The following is a 21,431-nucleotide window of genomic DNA, read 5'->3' as shown; positions in this document are numbered from 1 at the left end:
TGTTGGGGGACGAAAGTGAAAAGAGACAGCATGAATGTGTTCCAAATTTAACTTGAACACTTGCCAGAGACGGGGCGTCTGGTTTTGGTGTTTGCCTGACTCCGAGGGGTTAATTAGGATTATTGCATGCAAGCTCTTCCTTCGGTTGCAGCATAATGAGACTTGATTGAGTTCCGCTTGCGATGTTTCGTGGTTAATGGAAACCAAAGTAAAAACTGCATTGAGATTTTTTATTTTTTTTTAAATGTGAAGTAGGACGAACAGATACCACCTGAGTCGGGTCCTCCCATCAATCTTCTGCCCCGCGGGGTGCTTTAATGGTGTTCCCTTCGTCGAGTGTTTCCTGTGGCACCGCCTCCCTGTATTCATCCGGTTAAATCCTCCTCCACCTGCCCTCCGTCTCCGGGTGTCAAAAAATGAGGTTGCACTACTCCCAACCCCGTATTCTGGGATGTCTGCCTGTAATATCTCTCACAGATATCCCTCTATCTATTCCATTTTTTTATTTTTTATTTTATTCTATATATTTTTATTTTATTCTATAAGTATTCAACTTACTGTATTACGTTTTAGGAATCAGTTAGTTGGTCTAGTAGAAAGACATTTTCCTAGGACATATTGTGTGTAATCACCGGGTGCGTTGCATTACATTTCACTGCATATATGTATGAAAGTATGTATATGTATGTGACGATTAAACCTCTTGAATCTTGAATCTTGAATCTTGAATCACAGTAGGTGACCTCAAAAAATGGATAACCAGCGACTGCAGCGATATTTAGTCATCGTTATTTTTTTAAATTCCGCCTAGGGATTCGATTTCGCGGCAGTGAGGCCAAAACACAAGGCTGGATGGAAGGGCACGTATGAATCCAATTCATTGCTCTTCAAACAAGCAGCTTCCCAGTTTTGAGGTTTGGTGGAGGACGGTTGGATGGTTAGCAGGACAGGTGTGGTGCACGTCCTCTGGAGAGTTGCTTGCGCTTAAGAAGTTGAAATATGAAATCGTCGGTTTCTTTTCTCCCCCCCCCCTCCCTTTCCTTTGGGACGTCTTGGGCAGACGCAGCATGTTTGCGCTGCCTCAGTGAACTGATCCCACGCCTCGTGTTAGAATCTCCTTCTTTGGCCTCGTGCGTGGAAAACGGCTCTTTTTTTTACGCTTTCTTCTTCTGCTTTGCTCTCTGTGACCCCCCCCGGCCGGACCCCTGGCCTCAAACACCCCGAAAGGTCAACGCAGGATTGGCCAGATCTTGGTCATTGCTTGGGGATTGGGAGGAGAACGTCACTTTCCCCCGGTGTCGGTTCGACTAGCTGACCCTGGGTGGTCAGCAGAGACAGTGGAATTATGGGAACGCGGAGTTACTGCGGCACATATTGCGTTGGTTATGATGTATGGTGGGGGCTTCAATCAACGTGACATTTAATCAAGAACTAATGTGACACTTGATATGAATAAAGTGTGTTAATACATAATGTGTTAATACATATCCATCAGAAGAAGTTGGAAAGCCCAAAATACATAATAATCACAGATTTTGTGGTTTTGGTTGTCGTCAGCATTAGACCTATTGAAACTGGGCCATACGTTTTTAACAACAATTAAAAGTTTTTACGGGTTAATTCATTCCTGTCAGGTCATGATGTTAAATAAGTTTTTATTTTTGTATTTGAATTTAATATTATTAATTGTTGTTTTTTAATTAGGCTCGGCTGTTGATTGGAGGACTTAAACACAAGGACAATAAATTCTGCGTCAGTGACATTCCATAATCCATAAATAGAATGATTGTTAGCAGAGGGACTACATTATAATGCTTGGTACAGAAAGTCCTTGTGACCAGGAGCCCAAACAGACTCTGTCGGGGCCACGAAACTATTTCCAGGTTTAACTCCAGGAAATAAATGAATCGTTTATTTTTCCCCCTGTGTTTTGAATTCAGTAGTTGTGCCAAAAAAGCTCTTCACATGCAGGACACACAGCTCATAGACGGGCAGACACACGCACGCAAACACACACGCACACGCACACGCACACACACACACACACACACACACACACACACACACACACTTCCATGCTAATGCTGTGCTATGGCATTTTGGTAGTGACTTGTGCTATTGTGATGAGGACCTTTATGTTGCAAAGTTCAAGCCTAAATTCTCCGAGGGGATTTAAAGCCGGCCGAGCTCAGCGGGCCTCAGAGGAATCTCCGAGGCAGGTGGTCCTCTGGCATCCTGGTATGTTGGAGCCCACAGGGAGTCGAGGCTGCTGGTGACCTCTGCTTTTTTACACTCCACCCTCTAAAAGTGGAAACCCTGTCCCGTGGTTTACATTTTCAAATTGACTTAGACACATTCAAAACGGAAAAATGGAATTTGTTGCCAGTCAAACCACTCCAAGCGGCTTTACAATGAAGGCCTTTCATTGCGTCACTCGTACCTGCAAGTACAGCTCAGTGGGGGCGGTTGGGGGTTGGGTGTCTGGTTCAAGGAAACCCAGAGAGGACACTCTGGCCACCGTGACTTCAATACCCCGGGATCTTGTACGTTTATCTAAGATATCATTAATAAGATTTTCTTGTTGACTAAACCCTCCCTTTGTATGAGATGGACATTTGGATAGAATTTAAGATAATGGCCAGGGCCTCATGCCAAAACCACTTGAATTTCTATTATACTGTAGTGAGCCCAAGCTGTTATTTCATGAATTTCACCTGAAAGTCACTAAGATTCTAAGCTATTTATTTTACTGGAACTCTGTTCTCTGTGGTGGGGTGATACAATAACACCCAGCCAGTAAAGATGACTCTCGTTAAACCCTCGTTCCTCGACCAGAATTGGAGTCTTCAGTTAATCAGACGGTTCCTGCTCCTAATTGTCTGGAAACTTGGCCTCTGTCGTTTCCTGGAATTTGAGGGGGAACTTTCCCCGAGCGTCCGTATTCCAGAAGATTCCAGTCACTACGATGCTTAAGACCACGACGCCCCCCTGCTCTCCACGTGGTAAAAGCTGCACAGTTCAATTCACGGGAAATTAGTCTGTGTGTATATATATATATATATATATATATATATATACGCATATATGTGTGTATGTATATACGCATATATGTGTGTATGTATACACGCATACACACATAAAAAAGGGAAGGCATGAATCCAGCACGTTTCACATGCTTCAAAGTGCTTTACATAAGGAATAAAATAAATCTCAAGGCAAAGAAGAATAAAAGCTTGGATATAAAAAGGGTAAAAAAATTGACATTTTAGCTCAATTTTAAATTTACAAAAGGCCGACACACTAAACATTGCGGGACTGACACGCACGCACACATACACACACACACACACACACACACACACACACACACACGCACGCACGCACGCACGCACGCACGCACGCACGCACACACGCACACGCACACACTGCTTTCTCCTGCTCAGATAGTAGACCAAACAATGTTAATTTATGCCTCGGTGACCGAGGTGGATCTTGCTGATTTATGAGTCCGAACCTGCAGGTCGTCAAACACTGCTTGGGTGTGTGTGTGCGTGCGTGAGTGCGTGAGTGTGACTATTTACACTCGCTGGGAGCCAGGGGAGCAGTGAAAGCCGGTGGCAGGGAATTCCGTCACACTCCGTATGCCACACATGTCTGCCGCTCTCGCCGTCGGCTCTTTCACCCTTTCTAAGGACGGATGGGGAGATCGAATTTCCTCATCTGCCGCGGTGGAAGGAGTATTGAAAATGTGTACTCAGGCCAAAGCACCTTTACACGCAGAATATCAAACCTTATTACAAGTACAGGTACCAAATAAATGAGTAAAGTAAAAACACTGACAGGGTGTCACTTTTAAAGGGAGTGTCGAAAAGCGAGATGAAAGTTAATTATTTTATGGTTCCTCAAGACATTGTCCCTCAAAGCTATCTACAGACATAAAATTTCTAAGGTAGTCAGTTGATCTCAAAGGAAAACAAATACGATCCACCGTTTACTCCCGAGAGTTTTCTGACTTGTAATAAAATGTAGTGGAATGTAGTTGAACACAGAGGGACTTTGTCCACTGTTCTTCCCACAGGAGTCTCCTCAAGTCAAGTCCCCTTGGCCTGAGTCGATGAACCGGCTGATGAAGAAACTGGACCAGCTCAACCTGGACATCGAGGAGGCTCTGAGCGCCGGATCCTCCCCGTCCCACACCCCCTGCCCCGCCCGCAAGAAGCAGGTCAGAGCCCGCCCCTTCGATAGGGTCAGTCGCTGTTATCAGTGCCGACTCCGCCGGGCGGCCCGTGTCCTTTACAAGATTCAAGAGGTTTAATCGTCACAAACGTATACATACTTTTATACATATATGCAGAGAAATGTCAATGCCACGCAACGGGTGATTACACACAATATGTCCTAGACTGAACACAGTAGCTACCTAAGAAAATGTCTTTCTACTAGACCAACTAACTGATTCCTAAAACGTAATACAGTAAGTCGTATACTTATAGAATCAAATAAAAATATATACAATAAAATAAAATAAAATGGAATAGATAAAGGGAATAGGCTTATGTATTTGGGATAGGCAATTATGTAAATACAGATATGTGCATTAAAGTGGCATGTGAATAAGGTGAGGTAGTGTTTGTGGGATAATACAGCACAGTATACAACAGTACGGCGCAGCCATACGGTAACACCGAACAACCCAGAACAGTGACACAGTCCATGTGGACCGCTGTTACATAACACCGGGTGCGCAACAGCGGGTGCACAGAATCATATCTCAGAGTTGTTTTTTTTTTAGAAGCGCAAGATCGGCGACGCCTCGCAAATGCGTGGCCTACAATCGCCTGCAGCGTCTCCATTCGGCATTGCTGGCGTTTGAAAAGGCCGTTTCGCGACACCGCTCCGGCTCTGCGTCTGAAAGTGGTGGAGATGTCTGCGACGTCTGCGACGCTCTGGCTTTTCTCAGCCCGCCTCACTAACCCGCGTTTTTTTCTTTTTACGATGGGACGACCCTCGCATGGGACAGTGGGGTCTGTGCTGCCGCGGTGCAGTCTGGGCGGAATGGCGTGGCAGAAACAGGCGGCCATTGTGCTTTGAGGTTACAAGTGGGACCATGCCACTCTGTCCCAAAAAAAAAAAAAAAAAAAGGCTCCTCTCAGAGTGGCGTGCATGGTGAAATATCCCACTAGAGTTAGCGTTTGAGAACAAAAGTCCTCCTTTGGCGCTCGTATGTGTTTACCACACAGAGAGACCCTTGTACATAATAGGGGCGTTTGTATGATTTGGTCCATTAGGAATGACTGAGAGTGTGGTGCGTGCCTCCAAGGCATCTGCATAACCATCCCAGACATCCACTGTTACTAGCATTAACTAATGACAGGCGTCCGGGCAGGACAAGACATCTTTATAGGGATATTTGACAGGGTCATAATCTCTGTCCTCTCAAAAGGACGGTCCACACATACAGGCCCCTTTGTCCGTCGCTGTCAGGCTGGATTCAGAGTGGAGATCTCACTTCCCCAGCCAGTTGACCTCACCCTCATGTTTTCTTTTCCCTCGGCCGCCGTTGAGTTCTTTCGGTACCAAGCTGCCTGGCGGGCGGACACGGACCCAGGGTTGACTATTGTTCTGCTGTTTGTTGCAGAGCGGCGCTGTCTCCAGGTCCGCGCGACACCAGTCCCCGATCAAGCGAACCCTCCAAAGACCGGGCGGAGGAGAACACCCGCGCCAAGATAGCTCCCCTGCTCCTCACGGCGCGTCGCTCGGGCCGAGAACAAAAACCAAAAGGACGACGGTAAGCTGCACAGAGGCTCGGAGTCCTTCTGCCACTCTGCTGTTTTAATCCCTCTCTGCCCACACAAGTTGTCTAATGACCAGTGTACGCTCCCTTTCTCGGGGCTCCATTACGGAACATGCAATGACTACTGTATATTTTAAAATATTATGTAATATATCAAGAATATATTTGAATATATGGAAGGACTCCACATACATTTAGCCATATAGGACAATATGTATTTTTATACGATATATTACAAAATATAAATACCTTTCTGTTATTACAGTATTTTAAATATTACAAATTACAAGCAAATTACAAACATATATTTTTTAAAATAGGTGTAAACAGTCTCCCATATATTAAAAAAAGTTTTTTGGCATAAACAGCAAATGTATCATGAATTATAATCTTACAAATTATAATTCATAAGATAATATTTGTTTCAACATAGGCCTGTGTCATCTCTTGATATTACTTTTAGAATTCTTGCTGAAAATATTGTTTTTTGCAAAATTCTGTTTATAAAATCTTTTAACTGTTACTAAAAACTTAGGGCCCAATTTCAATAGGCCTAATGGTGACGACATCCAAAATCATCAAAATCTGTGCTTATAACGTATTTTGGACTTTCCAACTTTTTCTGATGGATATGTATTATTTTTGTTTTTGTTTAATCTCCATACATGGAAAAAGCATTTCTTTTGCATAAGGGTTATATTACCCAGTATGCTATAGTACACAAGTCATACTTTTTTTTCCAAAACATTCAGTTATTTTTATATTTTTGTGACGGCCATGACCTGCTTGAAGCAAACCTCCTGCACAACAGAAAGTCGCTGCAACAGTGTTCTCCTGCTAATTCCATGTTCCGGTCTGTGCGCGGATGGGGATTCTTCACTTGGCAGTCAGCCTGAGGTGGAATTTTACTTAGTTTGTTGAATTTTTGCTTGTGAAGATCTTGGCCGACAAATAAAAGGCTGTGAGAGCGTCTACTGGACATTCCCCATCCAACCTGAGAGATGTTAATAGATTGCAGAAATAAGGCAGCAAGACTCTCTCTCTCGCTCTCTCTCTATATATATATATATAAATATAAAACAATAAAATAATAATTCACAATTTAATTCCATGCCTAGTGGTGAAGTTCTTCTTCTGACATGTCTCGAATTTAGGGTTAAAAAAGACCAAGAGTTTTTTAGGATGAATGATGACGATGACTTTTCTGATATATGGGACACACTACATTTTATTCCTCCGACCAAAAATGAGTTTGGTCCACAGCACAGATCCCAGGGTCCACCTGTCTCATCCAGATCCCGTTCTCCCTCTAAGGAATGGCAGCGGCCCAGGTCAAAGCCTGACCCACTCAGACAGCTGGAGAAGATCAGAAATATCTTGACGGACATTTGACAGTATTTGGGCCGCATTGCGGGCTGTCATTGAGCTACACTCGTCAGCGACGCACGTCTTATCCAGTGGAAGTGAAGACAAGCGTCCATTTGCTGTGCGTTGCCAGCCTATTTTAACACATTTCCATGTGAACTAGGGTCTCTCGCGTTGACCCAGAGGGCTCATGTCAGCCTGCGGTAAATGCTTTTACAAGACCCAGAATAACATCAGATATTTCCCTCCCACTCCCTTTAAAATGACACTGTAAATATCCAAGTTCACAGGAGCGAAACCGTTAAAACCGTTCCCGTGGTGATGAAATAACATTGGGTTGTAAAAAAAACCAAAAACAAAAAAACACTGCTCAAAGCTGCCAGCTGTTGGAAAGGGAAACTTAAAATGAATAATGCGTACAAGCAGCTTGTCCTGAAGATGCACTGCTCCGCCAGCGATCAGCGGATGATCCAGGGGTTGATCAGCCCACTGCAAGAAGCTGCCGCTTGTGTCGCGACCCTGTGGCCTTCATCTTCGTCTTCATTCAGACGGTTGCGTCATTTGGCGTAGCGCAGGACTCCCCTCCCCCGGTCCCACGTGGAGCTCTTTCTCTTTCCCCCCGTCCCCCCCTTACATAAGAGCTCCGGAGCCGCCTCGGGAAACCTCTGGCAGCAGAGCGCGAGGCCTGCGACGCGTGCTCGCTCTCGTTGGCCCCGGGGGCCTAAGAATAAACCGCCCGAATGTGTGAACCCACGCTGACGGCTGCAGATCGGCAGTTATGAGCTGAGTGAGAGATGTGTTGCGGGACGGTTTTGGCCAACAATCCCGCCACCTGCCCGTGCCCTTTTGACCTCCCCCGGCCTCTGCGCGATCTCCCAAAACCGCCCCTGGAATGTTTCTCACAGCCTCCCGTAGGCTTAGCCCACACCAAATATGATTTTGTCTTGTTGAGTATACGAGTTTTTCATGGTGTTTTTGTAATTTTCCTCATCATTTTAGTCACCTTTTCAACCATTACTGTAACATAATTTGCTGCCCACGTATTAGATGATAGTGTTGCATGCAAGGCAGTGTTGAAAGTACTGGCAATACGCAAAAGAAGGGAAGGTAAATCGACTGCATTTAACATCTACTCCACTGACGCAAACCGATGGCGGAGGCAGCCGTGCCAAGGCGCCAGCCCTCCCATTAGGTGGCGTCGGGGGTTCGGTGCCTTGCTCAAGGACACTTGGACACGCTGCCGCACCGTGGAGGAGCCGGGGGACCGGGCCAGGAAGCCTCTGATCGCTGGGCGTGTGCTCTGCCGCCTGAGCCACTCCAGGAGTTTGTGTTAAAATCAGGATTTAAACAAAAGTTAGTTTAAAAGAATAGGACGCAGATCTAAAATCTTCTTTATATATTGTTTATGTAGTAGTATATATACTGTAAAAAAAAAAAATACATGTGAAGTCACAAAAAGAAAAAAATATTTTACAAAAACACGTAACTGCAAACAAAAAAATGGCATTTTGTATAAAGCTTTTCTGATGGAACTCCAGATGCCAGGATGAATGGGACAATGCTTTACAATGCAAATTAACTATTGACATATCACAAAAATAAAACACGATATACGTTTATACATAAATTAACATAAATGAATATAAACAAAATAAGAATACAAATGAAAAGGAAGGTACAACTCGGGGGACATTCCGTCACTTCACTGGTTCTAAATGAATGAGGCCGTCCTTGTCTAAATATACGCCGGGGCCACGTTTTCCTACCGGACGGTTTTAATATGGAACTAGATCAGAGCCGGGCTCCGGGGACGACGTGTGGCCCTGCTCCCGGCTGCTGAGTCACTCTGATAAATTATAGGCTGCTCTATTTAAATGATTTCTCTATTTTTCCCCTCAAAGTAAAAGTGTCCCGCGAACCGCAAGGTCCATTAGCCAACTGCAGGCCCGGTGAGGGCGACAGGGAAGCAGGGAAACCCAGTTTGGTTCTGACAATCTTTTATTTTGTCCGCGGTCAGAGGCCTTACCCTGAACACCCAGACGGGGCTTCAGGGTCCCGCTGGTGGCCAAAGCACACAAGTCGGCGCAATGGCTCCCATTCTGGCGACGGGACCTGGAACCCATGACCCCGGTTACATAACGCTGACCGCGCACTGCGGGTTTTTATGCTTTGTGAGTAAACTTGTACCGGTTTAGCCGTGCCCGGCAAATAAAGACGATTAAGGAGCGAAAGATCTCCTGACACGAGAGGTCACGCTCTTAAGTTTTTAAACCGCGGGGGGCCCGAGGGGAAGGGGATTTGTTTCCCTTCGTTGTTCCAAATCCGCACATTAATAGTTGTGTAATCTAAGCCGAAAACGTGTGATTCGTGTGCAAAACCCCAGAAGCGGACATGTGCCGCACCTGCCCATGTTCCAGCGTCCTTCATAGAAGGCTCGATGTCCTTGTTGTTTTCGATTCCCTCATAACAAACAAGGTGGGAAATAAAGTATTGAATCTTAAATCTGTGCCCTTGTGCTCAGTAACATGTTCTATATTCTACATTTCATAAAAGCACGGCTGCCATTTTAACCTCGCTGTTTGCAATAGAAAGTGTGTTGGGCCTCCTGTTTACCGTGCGGCTTACTATTGGCTGTCAATAGGGAGTTATTTGGGTTGTGGATTCCTGGCTTTAAGTGGTGTTGACAGAGGCTGACGGAGCGGAGGAAGCCTCCGCTCCGTCACTTGGTCCGACCAGTCACGTAACAGGTCGGCCATCATTCACTGACAGCGGCCTGTCGCTCCACATAAACATCCTCCCTGATGTATGCGAGGGGAAGCATTCCCTCAGACGCTGAAAGGGACTTTGTGCTGCTGCGACAGGAGGGGAGGGGAGGTGGAGGATCACTTCTGGTGACCTGCAACCCCTGACATGTGTCCAGCATCTGACTCGGATTGGATGGAGGAGCTGGGGCAATGTCTGTCTGAAGGAGAGAGAGAGAGAGACAGAGAGAGAGAGAGAGACTTTTGAAGCCTCGTCAAATGGGCACATCTCTTCTGGGGCGCGGCACCTGGTATTTTTCTCAGCGCCGATCTCCACAAGTTTTATTTTTGAAAAGTGGGTCGGGCCCCAGCCCGTGGGAGGCCGAGCCATGAGGTCGCTCATATTTACAGAAGCGTCAGATTTGTACAGTCCTACTTCCTGCTCTTGGAAGCTCGCTGTGTGTGTGTGTGTGTGTGTGTGTGTGTGTGTGTGTGTGTGTGTGTGTGTGTGTGTGTGTGTGTGTGTGTGTGTTGGGGAGGGGGAGAATAAGCCCCCCCCATTCCCGGACCCTAATCTCTGCCTTTGAAGCCCTTGACAGAAGGGCACTTTTTACGTGACGGAAAATTCTACCGGTCGGTGCGAAATCTGGCGGTCAATAAGCAGGTACGCTGCAGCCACGACGTCGGTGCCACGCCCCTCACCTCCACAGCCCGGGTTTCGCTGTTTTTCAACCCGGGCCTCATAAAAGTGCTGGCGCCCGTCATTTACAAACGCTCACGGACACGTCCTCGGTGGAACTTACCAGCCACCCCCCCCCCCCCCCCCCACCGTGCCGATGGGGCAAACGTATAAAACCTTCAAAAAACAATGTTAAATCTTCTCCCTGGTGGTTGATACTTGACGTTGTGCGTTCGGGACAAACCACGAGAGCCTGTGGCAGTATAAACACCACCACGCCAGATGCAAAGCGTCTTATCTTTGTTCTATAAAAATCCCGACACATGCGGCACGCCTGGGTTGCGGGAATGAAAGAAGCAAATATTGAAATCGAACCAAAAGCTCATTATACTCTCATAACGCATCTCTGCACCAGTGCATCCATGGTTCCGCGGTTTAAGGTTCCGGGTTTCCTAATTCCCCTTCAGCCCAAATGGACCCATCCCGTGATGGTTTTAATTCCCGGCGTCCCACGGCGCACCAGGGCGCGCTGTTAGCTGGGAGGGGTTTTTTTTGGGGGATCGCTCAGCGTGGCCTCCGTCCCAAACGAGGGGGACCCCGGCTGCGCTCACGGGGGGGCCCGGTTGCACAGGAAATCATTTAATCGCGGCGGAACGATTTTAAAAATCAGAAAGTGGGGCGCGTTTCTTAAAAATGACCCTGACCTCCAGGTTTCGACTGAGCGGTTTTCTCGGCACCGCACCTCACCTTTCTGGACCTGTTCAAATGAACCAAAAAGCTTCATTCCCGCTCTGCGGTATCGGAAATCCGTCCGATTTCCTGTTCACCTCATTACGAAACTGCCTCACAACGAAGCTCTCCCAATCATTCACAGATCAACACGCGCGGATGTGAATTCCTGCGACGACCTTCTGAAATTACTTTCTTACGCCCGTGTCTTTCTTTGTGTTGCAGATGTTCAGCAAGGTGACCAACGCAGGAGCAGGTAGGACCTTTACCGACTCGACTGGTTATATGTGTCCGTCATCGGCCCAGTGTCATTATAGGGCCAAATAAATGGAGGGCCGCCCATTGTTCTGACACCACAATAGTCCGAAGAATGTCAGGTTGGAGATGGTAAAGTGTACGTATAATGTTATAGATGGTAAAGTTCAGGCTGTCCTCCATGTCCAATGGGACATTTTTCAGACTATTAGGTTTGGGTTTCAGAATGATAGGCCGTCGGAACAATGGCACGGCGCCAATAAATAATGCATGCGGACGTTTTCAAAGGTAAATGAATCATGCACAGCTTATGAATTTGAAACCGTTTTTTTTTAAATGCAATGCTTTGGTTATAAAACTTGGACTGAATAAGCTGTGCACAAGTCGTTTCTTTGGTCAGAGTTTTTTTAGATGCAAGTACATTTTCCCACGTCTTTAAGTTATATTACATGGATTCCCTTGGCCCAGTAATGGAATCAACGGTTTTAAACTCCAAACCCGCTCCTACACTTGCTGTAAAATCTTTATTTACGGCTCAGGCTTTGTTGTTGACAAAATAACAAAAAAAAACCCCAATTCACTGGTTACACTTCCATGTGTATCAAGGACCGCCACGCGGCTCGGTGGATATTTATACCCTCGCTGACGTCGCGGACGCCCCTAGCTGTGTTTCACGCAGCGTCTCTCTGGTGTTTTGGGAAGCGTGCAAGCCGATCCAGCACCAAAGGCTCGGGTCCTGGGACAACGTGCATTGGATTGATGGCCACAGGTGCCGGCCCGGCCCCCGCCCGGCCAGCGTCTGGAGAATGCCCGAGCTGTGCACTCTCGTTTTCGTGCACTCCCCGATTACATATTGCTCACCCGGCGGGACCCGGTTAAAATTACGAGGCACGCCGGACCATTGTTGCCGTCGGGCAGAGAGTAAATACTCGGCCCGGCGTGATGCGGCCCCGTCGGGGTTTGGGCAGACACCGTTTTGGGTTCGGGTTACGCCGTCGCGTGACGCCGCCGCAGCTCTCGGCGTCGATGCTCCTGCGTGTGGCCCCTGGCAGCGCGCACGCGCTGGGCGGACGGTTCGAACCTCGTTCCGCCGCGGTCCGTCCTCTTCGCACCCAACATCCGTGACGCTACGGCTCCAGAGGCTGTCGACAGGAGGCTGAGGTTCTCCGCGCCGGCTTTTCTCGCAATATCGCCCCCCCCCCCCCCCCCTCGAAAATCCAAAATAGCCACAGCGCTCAAGCACGGTGCTTCGTCAGCGCCTCCGTCAATACCAACACGGAGGAACGTCTGCACCGCATCTGACTCCCCTGGGCTGAACAGATTTAAAGAATATTTGGACGACTTGAAGATTTGCGTTTTCGCGGATTTTCTTCTTTTTTTTTTTTTTTTTTTCCACTCGTTCTAAACCCTTTTTTTGAGAATTCTCCATGAGGCAGAGTCACCGTTGCTCTTGAGTAGCGTGTTGTATATTTATCCACGCGGCTGTTGGCTAAATACTTGGATTGGGCTTTTCCTCATTGTATGGCTTGGCTTGAACAAACAGCCCTACATCACGGTGTCAGCGTCAACTTAGCCTCCACTGCCGACGAAAGCAGTCGGGCCGACATGTGTTTTGAATCGAAAATATTCAAACCATAATAAAACCTGGAGGATGATTGTGTTACAAGAGGACAGAGCTGGCAGCGGCTCAGACACACGAGGCACAATGCTCGCGGTTCTTACTTTACAGCCCGGGACACAGAGACCTCATTTTACGACCCCGGCCACGATGGGGGCCAGATGGTCGGCCGTATCAACCATAACAACGCTGCTCGCTTCATTATGATGACATTGTCCAGCGAAAAGAAATCACATTCTTTGGATCCCGTTTCCAGAGCGGTGGAGCCGGGGGAGGGAGGTGGGGGGTGACGAAGTGCTTGGCGCTGGCGCTGCAGGCGTAATGCCTTTTTCGCACATTTTTATGCGCGTGTAGACGCATGTGAGAATGTACATGCAAACACGCACAAATATATAGAAACGCACGCACGCACGCACGCACGCACGCACGCACGCACGCACGCTGAAACACTGATGCATGTCCAGAGATTTCATCAACAGCTGGTTATGAAGTGAGGAATAACTGAATAACTGTTGCCAGCTTTGGGCCATTAGTCACAGGGTGCTTTGTGTGTGGAATAAATCCACACAAAAGCCTGTATTTGAAAGATGAATAAGCAGCATATGTATCATGACTGGCATTAAAATGTGCAGTGTGTATTGTATCGGTAAGCACGCCGCCTTATGCCAGCCAGCAATTTAACAGGAGTCACAGCATTTTAGATTTTTATGCTTTTTACATTTAAATACATATTGTAATGTGCCTACGCCTACATTTACAAACCTTGGTCTTTTCAGGATTAAAAAGCATTGGGGTCTATTTAGATTCAGAAGTCATATTATTATCCTATATACATATTATGGTTATGTTGGTACAGTACAGACATAAACCTCTATAAACCCATTTGTATTATCCCGTTTTAAATTTCTTTCATGTATATAATTTTTGGTTAGCGGTGCCAAACATCACCACGCTCCGTTTAACTGCCTTGAATTCCCTGGAGTTTTCCTTTATTCAAACAATGGCCTGCCTGTACGTATTATGAAAGTCAACACTGATTACAAGCGCCTCATCTTTGGGGAATAAATAGGGAGCCCGCCAGCAAAGATTTATGGGATGAAAACAATGTTTGTTATTCCGCCGTCGCAATAAGACTCCGCAATCACAGGAACGCTCCAGATCCTCATCCCCCCGCGAGAGTATTTGTTACTGTTTTTCTTTGGCCCGAAAAACAACCCCCCCCCCCCGATTCCACCCGACCAGAAAATTGCAATGGACCCTCTCATCTGGTAAACCCTCACTTGCGACCGCCATCGCCTTCAGGAGAAGAACCTAAAAAACCTAAAACCTCACTTGTTTTTCCTTTCAATCCTCTGTGAATATTGCCCGTCGTGCGTTTCTTACGGCCTGCGTGGCGGAGGTGTGAAGACGGACGTCCCCGGTTCATTTTTTTTTATTTTTTTTTGCCGAGCCCTCCCGCCCGGAGTGGCATCAGTCAGGGCGCTCACGGGTTTGGCCGCGTTGAGAGCCGCCAATGAAAGCCGAGCCGGTTCGCCCGTCGGAGACGTGGCCAAATCCCTATTTATCTCCCGGCGTTTTCCAAACAATGTGCTGACACCAGGACGTTGGCTCCGTCACCGGCGTGCCTACTTTGTTTTGATGGAAATATTTCTGAATACGGGTTAATATGGGATGTGTTCCCTTTGTTTATGTCCTGTATGTCCCTGAGAGCAGTGGGTCTCAAGTGGTCCAGCCTCACATTGACCCAAATAATTGAAGATTTCAGCCTTTTTAAAAGCATTTTTTTTTTTCTCCCAAAATGAATTCCTCCAGTCGTCCACAGTGCTGTTGTGAACAGTTGGAAAGCTCAGAGTGGAGTGAGTGACAGTCTGGTAAGAAGTGCTTGGATTTCATTCGGCCTGGTTCAGCTGGAGGATGGTGTGACCGGTTAAATGAAAATTAGATGAGACGGCCACGTGCCGCAGTTGGAATCTGTTTCTAAATAAAAGCACGTCATTGGAAATGAATATATAGAGGGATGTTGTGCACGCAGGACATATACAACCGCTCGAAATGACGCCGTTTTGGATCGGGACCCACCGCATCTATATGTGAACTGGAGATATGTACGGTGATATGTACGACATGTATTTAGATACCGTGTAGAAAACTAGTGTGTATTCACGAACATCCTGCCTGGCAGCGTTACCAAGATGGCACCCAGATGAAACTCCTTGTGAAGTGAATAGTTTGGTGATCTTGCCAAACCGAGGCTTAAACAGCATGCAGCCCAGAACCGTCAGGCAGGGCCATTCCGCTCCGCCGCCCCGATGTCTCCAACGGGACGGTGGGCTTTGAAAGAGGTCCTCTCTCTGGACTAATGCGTTTGGAGTGTGGAGATCTCCTGCCATTGATTACAAAGAAAGACAAAAAAAAAGGGACCCAAAAAAAAGGGAAACTGTGAATCGCCGCCAGGCTCCGTTTCCTCCACGCGGGATCTCTTTCCTGCCCCCACACGGTCTCTCTTTTGAGGGAGGGTTTGCTGCCCTGCGGGTGGAGCGTCACCTGGAGACGGTCTCCCAAAAGACTCCCTGCGGAGCCCCTCGACGCTGACTTTGGGGAGTTCCAACGAGTCCGGGTTGCCTCGCGCAGTTAAAACCGAAACTGTGGCGGTCGATGCCCACGTGACGGTCTGAAATAAATCTTTTTTGGAAATCTGGAAGTGTGAATGGAAACAAACTGTCATTGTTGCGGTGCAGAGTTTTTTAATGAAACAAATATTGTTTGGCCAAGGGAAACACTATTAGGAAATTCAGGTTGAATTAAAAAAAAAATGCCGTGTGTATTAGACCGTTTTAGTGCCTCGAGAAAAAAAATAATAAACTCTGGTGATTTGGAAATATTGTGCAACAGACTTACACGTGTTTGCCAAGCGTTTCCCCATGACTCCCACTCCATGGGATTGGTCAATGTGAGCATTCATCAGCTCTGGGAGCCCGTGAGTTTATACACTGCTGTATAAACCACCGGAGCGCCCAGCGACGTCCATGTCCAACTTAAGTCTCGTCCCAATTTATTCGAGGGGCATCGTCGCACAAATACCTCAATTTATATACATCAGATTTAGTAATTAAGTAATTATTGACCAGCCACTCACACATTACATGAGGTTTCTCAGTGCTGGCGGAGCTGACTGATGCGTTAAATCTGACATTATAATCATACCGTGTTTATGTCATATACCAAAAAGAATGTCACAAACACTGCATTTTATCCACACAGTTATTTCGGGTTTTATCGACTGACAGCAAAATGGAAGAGAGGGGAAACAGGAAATTGCGTCACTTCCTACTGACAACCTTCTGTAGCCACCTCCACGCTTTGCATGTACTGCGGCAATTGCAAAAATTAGTTTTATATATAATACAACTCTGCCATTTAAAAAAAAAAAAGAGGAGATTTAACGCCTGGGCTGAAGAACCGTGAACCTGTCCTTTAACCATAATTAGCAACTAATCAGTACATTTGTTCATTGACATTAAACCGACTGTGAATCACAGTCAGACTCTTATGGGTCCTGTCTGCCTGGTTGGACGTTACCTTGTTTGTGTGCTGCAGACGTGCAGGTTTGGCTGAGAGAACCCTGAATTGCCAACTGGTGGGATGGTTGCGTGTGTGTGCGTGCGTGCGTGCGTGCGTTTGGCGTGCGTGTGTGTGTGTGTGTGTGTGCGTGTGTGTGTGTGTGTGCGCGTGTGCGTGTGTGTGTGTGTGCGTGTGAGACCCTGTGATGCACTGATGTCCAATCCGGGGCGTCTCCCTGCAGTATGGCTGCAGTAGGCTGGAATAACCTCCAGGATGGAGAACAGGCTTAACTTTATATGACTTGTGTACGTTCCACCAGGCCCCCTCAGCTGTTGTCTCCCAGGCCCCGTGGCCCCCCCTCAGGGTCAGTATCTCCCAGCAGACACTCATCGTGACCCCAGACAGCTGCGCCCTCTCTGGACTGAAGGAGGCCTGTTTAGGGCTGTCAAGATGGAGGCAGCACCGACACCACACACACACGCACACGCACACACACACACACACACACACACACACACACACACACACACACACACACACACACACACACACACACACACACACACACACACACACACACACACACACACACACACACACGCGCACACACACACACACACACACGTCCTGCAAGCACATAAATGTTGTTTAGAAACGTGGTATATAAATAAAGTTTTGCTTACAGAAAACATATCACACGGACGAACACATATAGATCATGTATACATGTAGAACCCACATTGCATAACACGTACGCAAACGCACACCATCTGTTGCTATGTGTATCACTTTGTTACTTACCTATTTACACATGCACGTCACACACATATAAACACTGCACACACACACCTACGTGCACACTCAACACACACGTCATCTACGTCCCGCAACACATTACTCACTACGCGCACACATACACACACGCACGCATACACACACAAACACAAACATCACACACACACATAACACACACACACGAGGGACCCAGTGATATTTCAATATTATTGTTTATTGTCTTTCGGTGGTATCATATTGCGGTTGCGGTTGTGAAAACATTTGAGAAACGATTTGGTTCCCGGCTCTCTGGAAAGCGCTCAGCGTGCTCGTAGCGGTTGGAGTGTTTCCACCGTATCGTATCGTGAAACTGAAGACAGCGTGAAGAAATACAGGTAGCGTCGTATTGTGTCGTCCGCGCACACAGAAATTCTCATGATGTTGAAACGTTGCGCCTAAGATGTTTGAGGATGATTTATTTGGCAGAGACGGGGTTATAGTATGACATCATACATGAAATTACCACGCGCGCACGCACGCACACACACACACAGGTTGTCAGCTGTACCGAGGACACATCTGTATGAGCACTGCTGTGGAGGCTCCAGAGACGGGATGTTAAGTCTTTTGGGTCTTTTTATTTTATTTTATTTTTTTGAAAGATTCTTGTTTCCCCGCTGCTTTTACTATGGAGCTGTTTGTCTTTGTGCTCGTCAAGCCCCAGAAGGGAGGGCGAGACCGTTTGAGACTCGGACGTAAAAGAACCGTCGGGGCCCGTGGAGGAAACGCCGTGGCGTTGACCTTTTCACCTCAGACGTCCGACCTTTCCGCAAGTGCGCGAGCGCCGGCGTAGACGGGGGGGCAGGGGGGTGGCGCGCGGCCTTCTTCGAAACGGACCCGGGTCGGCGACGACGCGACCTCAGACCAGCGCCGTTCAGACTCGCCCGCGACGCTCGGAGCGCGAGACGGCCGAGTTGAGGGGAAGCGGCTCCCTGGGCGGCGCCGGGGCCGAGGAGACTTTCCTGAAAGGATACGTGTGACGCTCCCCCGTTGTTTAGAAAAGGCACGGTAACGGAAAAAAAAAAAAAAAAACTTTTTCCACCGCTCGGCTCGACCATGAGCGAACCTTTTCCTACGGAGGGACTATTTAAAGTAGGTCTCCGCCGCTACGGAATTCGAAGAAACAAAAGCCTACTTTCGGGCTTCGGGAAAAGACATTTTCACGCGATCGCACATGAACCGTGTTTTTTTTTTTTTTTTTTTTTTTTTCTAACACTCCCCCTCCGCTGATTGGCCAACAGGTGCCAGATCAATGACATCATGCGATAAATTTGGAAGCGGGTCGTCATTCGTAGATCCAGCGTGCACTGTGAAGGCCTTCGCTGGCATGACTAGTGCATGAAAAATTCCACACGTGGAAGGATTGGAAAATGACTTGTGGTTTCCTGAGTGCAGAGGCCAGCTCGCCTGCTCGGCTGAAAGAGGAAAAAAACAAAACACACAAACCTAAAAAAGCAGCGTGGGTAGTATTTCTAGACACCCCCCCCCCTTCATATATATACAGTAATTTGTCAAGGTTGTGAAAACATTTGAGAAACAATTTAGTTAACGGCTCTCTGAGAAGCTTTCAACGTTTTCATAGCAGTTTGAATGTTTTCACTGTAATTATTAGCGCTATCTGACATTAAATGGCACATAATGTCAGTTAATAACGCCTCGCAGGTCTCCCTGCTCAGTGAGATCATCGTAACGTTTAACAGGGCCTTTTGGCTTTTTGCATTGGATTTACCGCCGAGTGTAATTCTTCCAGTGAGTTTGTGTCATTTCGTGTGGGTTTGGCAGTTTGCTCAGAAGTTACAGCCGGTGCCAGTTTTATGTCGTCCCTCCATCGAGAAAACAGGTTTATTTTGCCCTTAGTCCCAATTACGTCCACACCGCCTGTTAGAGACGAAGCGGCCATTAAACCCCTAGAAAAGCAACTTCCTCAGGACAAGCAAGGTGAGAGACGCCGGGGGCCGTGTGTGTGTCTGTGTGTGTGTGTGTGTGTGTGTGTGTGTGTGTGTCTGTGTCTGTGTCTGTGTCTGTCTGTCTGTCTGTCTGTCTGTCTGTCTGTCTGTCAGTGTGTGTGTGTGTGTGTGTGTGTGGGTGTGTGTGTGTGTGTGTGTGCTTGTGTGTGTGAAGCAGCACAAAGGCTAACCGGTTGGTCCAGCACTCAGCTGCCAGCTCAGAAGAGGGGCAGCAACAGGATTTAGAGAAGTATTAACGAACCGCGACGTCGCACCTTACGCGGGCCTCACCTTTACTGTGTGTGTGTGTGTGTGTGTGTGTGTGTGTGTGTGTGTGTGTGTGTGTGTGTGCATTTGTGTGGATGCTGTTCATGTTGATTCTTTTTGAAGGAAAATAAAATTGAGCAAAATATTCACCGTAAACTTTAACTGGGTCTAGCCGGACTCTCTGACTCCTATGTACACACACACCCACACACACACACACACACACACACACACACACACACACACACACACAATGTTCTGTGGTGAAGCCAAGAACATTTCAGTGCGTTGGTTTAGATGCTGTGCCCACGTTGGCTCTCCCACCGGCCTCCCAGTCTTTCCCACATAAACCGCAGAGGTTCCAGATGCTGCAGGAGGCAGAGTGTGTGCATCCGCTCCCCCTCTTTGATTGGCCCCTCGGACCGCGATGCGGTACGGGCTCCACGCAACTTCCTCCGTGCGTTCGGCTGCGTCTGATGCCCCGCCAGGGCGCCTGCGCATCGTTCACGTCGGGACGTCTTCAAAGCAGGCGCAGGAGAGGAGCGCAGGTTGAGAAACATCTAAATAAATCAACCAGCGCTGCAGAGAAAGGCACGAAAAGACGCTGCTTTCCATTGGATGTCGGAAATGGGAAACTCACAGCTAACTCCATTCCGTTCCGTCCCGTTCCGTTCCATTGCCGTGGCTCGGTAAAAACACGGAGTAAATCCCGCCGCGGCGAGTTTGTGTTCGCCATGAATTTCACACTACTGCAGAGTAGTTTAGGCGTCAAAGCCCCAGCAAAGGGAACTTTGTCCACCGTTCGCGGCGTCATCAGTGAACCCGGGGGTTTCCGACTCGTCCGACTTGCCAGGCGCACTCCCGCCGCAACCCCCTTTGTGCTTTTCCGAAAAAAAAAACAACAAAACAGGAGGTTGCATTTTTTTCAAGCGTCCGTGTGGCCTCGGTGAGGACACTCGGTTCTGTGCGCGACGAGGCACGTTTTCCCACGTGAACCCGCCACGTCCCCAATTTGGGAGTCGAAGGCGGGCGCCAGCGCGACACAAGCGCACGCTGTGTGCTTCCGCGCCGAGCCAAGGCCGCCGGAGATTAACTCGCAGCCTCCGTCTCCACCTGCATCCAGATAGGGCGGAAGAAAAGGCTCCAGTAAAAAGGCCCCTGTGTCCCGGGGCAGTGTAGCGCCGCGGCCTTCTTGTGGTTTTAGACCTAATTAAACAATTTGGCCCGGTAATCAAAGAGCGGCGCTAGGCGGACGGAGCACAATGCACTTCCTGTGGCTTTAAAGGGAGAGCGCAGCGAGGCACGCTTTGGCTCTGAGCTCCGCGGAGAATAACCACGCTGCACCTCCGTTCCGCTGTTGACAAAGGAAAGGGGCGGGGGGCTCGCTTAATCTCTCCCTTCCAGCGAGCGACGCAGCGTTATCTTTATTGTACTTTTAGTTTTGTTTCTTTATACCTTGTGATCTGCAGTTCTTCGGTGCTGTCTGACTAAATGTAAAAGGACTTGAAAATCATTAAATGCATAACAAATTCAATGTTATGCATCTTTTTTTTTTTTTTTTTTTGGTAAGGGGCTTTAAGGGGAACTCCACTCTTTTCCACTTTCCTCCGTTCGTAGAGAAGTTTCTTACTTACAAATATAA

The 21,431-nt window shown here is 47.7% G+C and overlaps 1 protein-coding gene across 1 annotated transcript in view; it reads left to right on the top strand.

Annotated features, from left to right (window-relative positions):
- Nucleotides 1–5,616: 5,616 nt before the first annotated feature.
- stard13b (StAR related lipid transfer domain containing 13b) overlaps nucleotides 5,617–21,431 on the top strand; it is a 62,298-nt gene continuing 46,483 nt past the window's right edge. The window contains exons 1-2 of the mRNA XM_080006927.1: nucleotides 5,617–5,788; nucleotides 11,534–11,564. Coding sequence (XP_079863053.1) covers nucleotides 11,534–11,564 — 31 coding nt within the window. The 5' untranslated portion in view covers nucleotides 5,617–5,788. The remainder of the gene's footprint in view (nucleotides 5,789–11,533; nucleotides 11,565–21,431) is intronic.

This window comes from Zeus faber (genome assembly GCF_960531495.2).
Source record: "Zeus faber genome assembly, chromosome: 9".
Classification (NCBI taxonomy): domain Eukaryota; kingdom Metazoa; phylum Chordata; class Actinopteri; order Zeiformes; family Zeidae; genus Zeus; species Zeus faber.
This window is presented reverse-complemented; position numbering and strand designations above follow the sequence as displayed.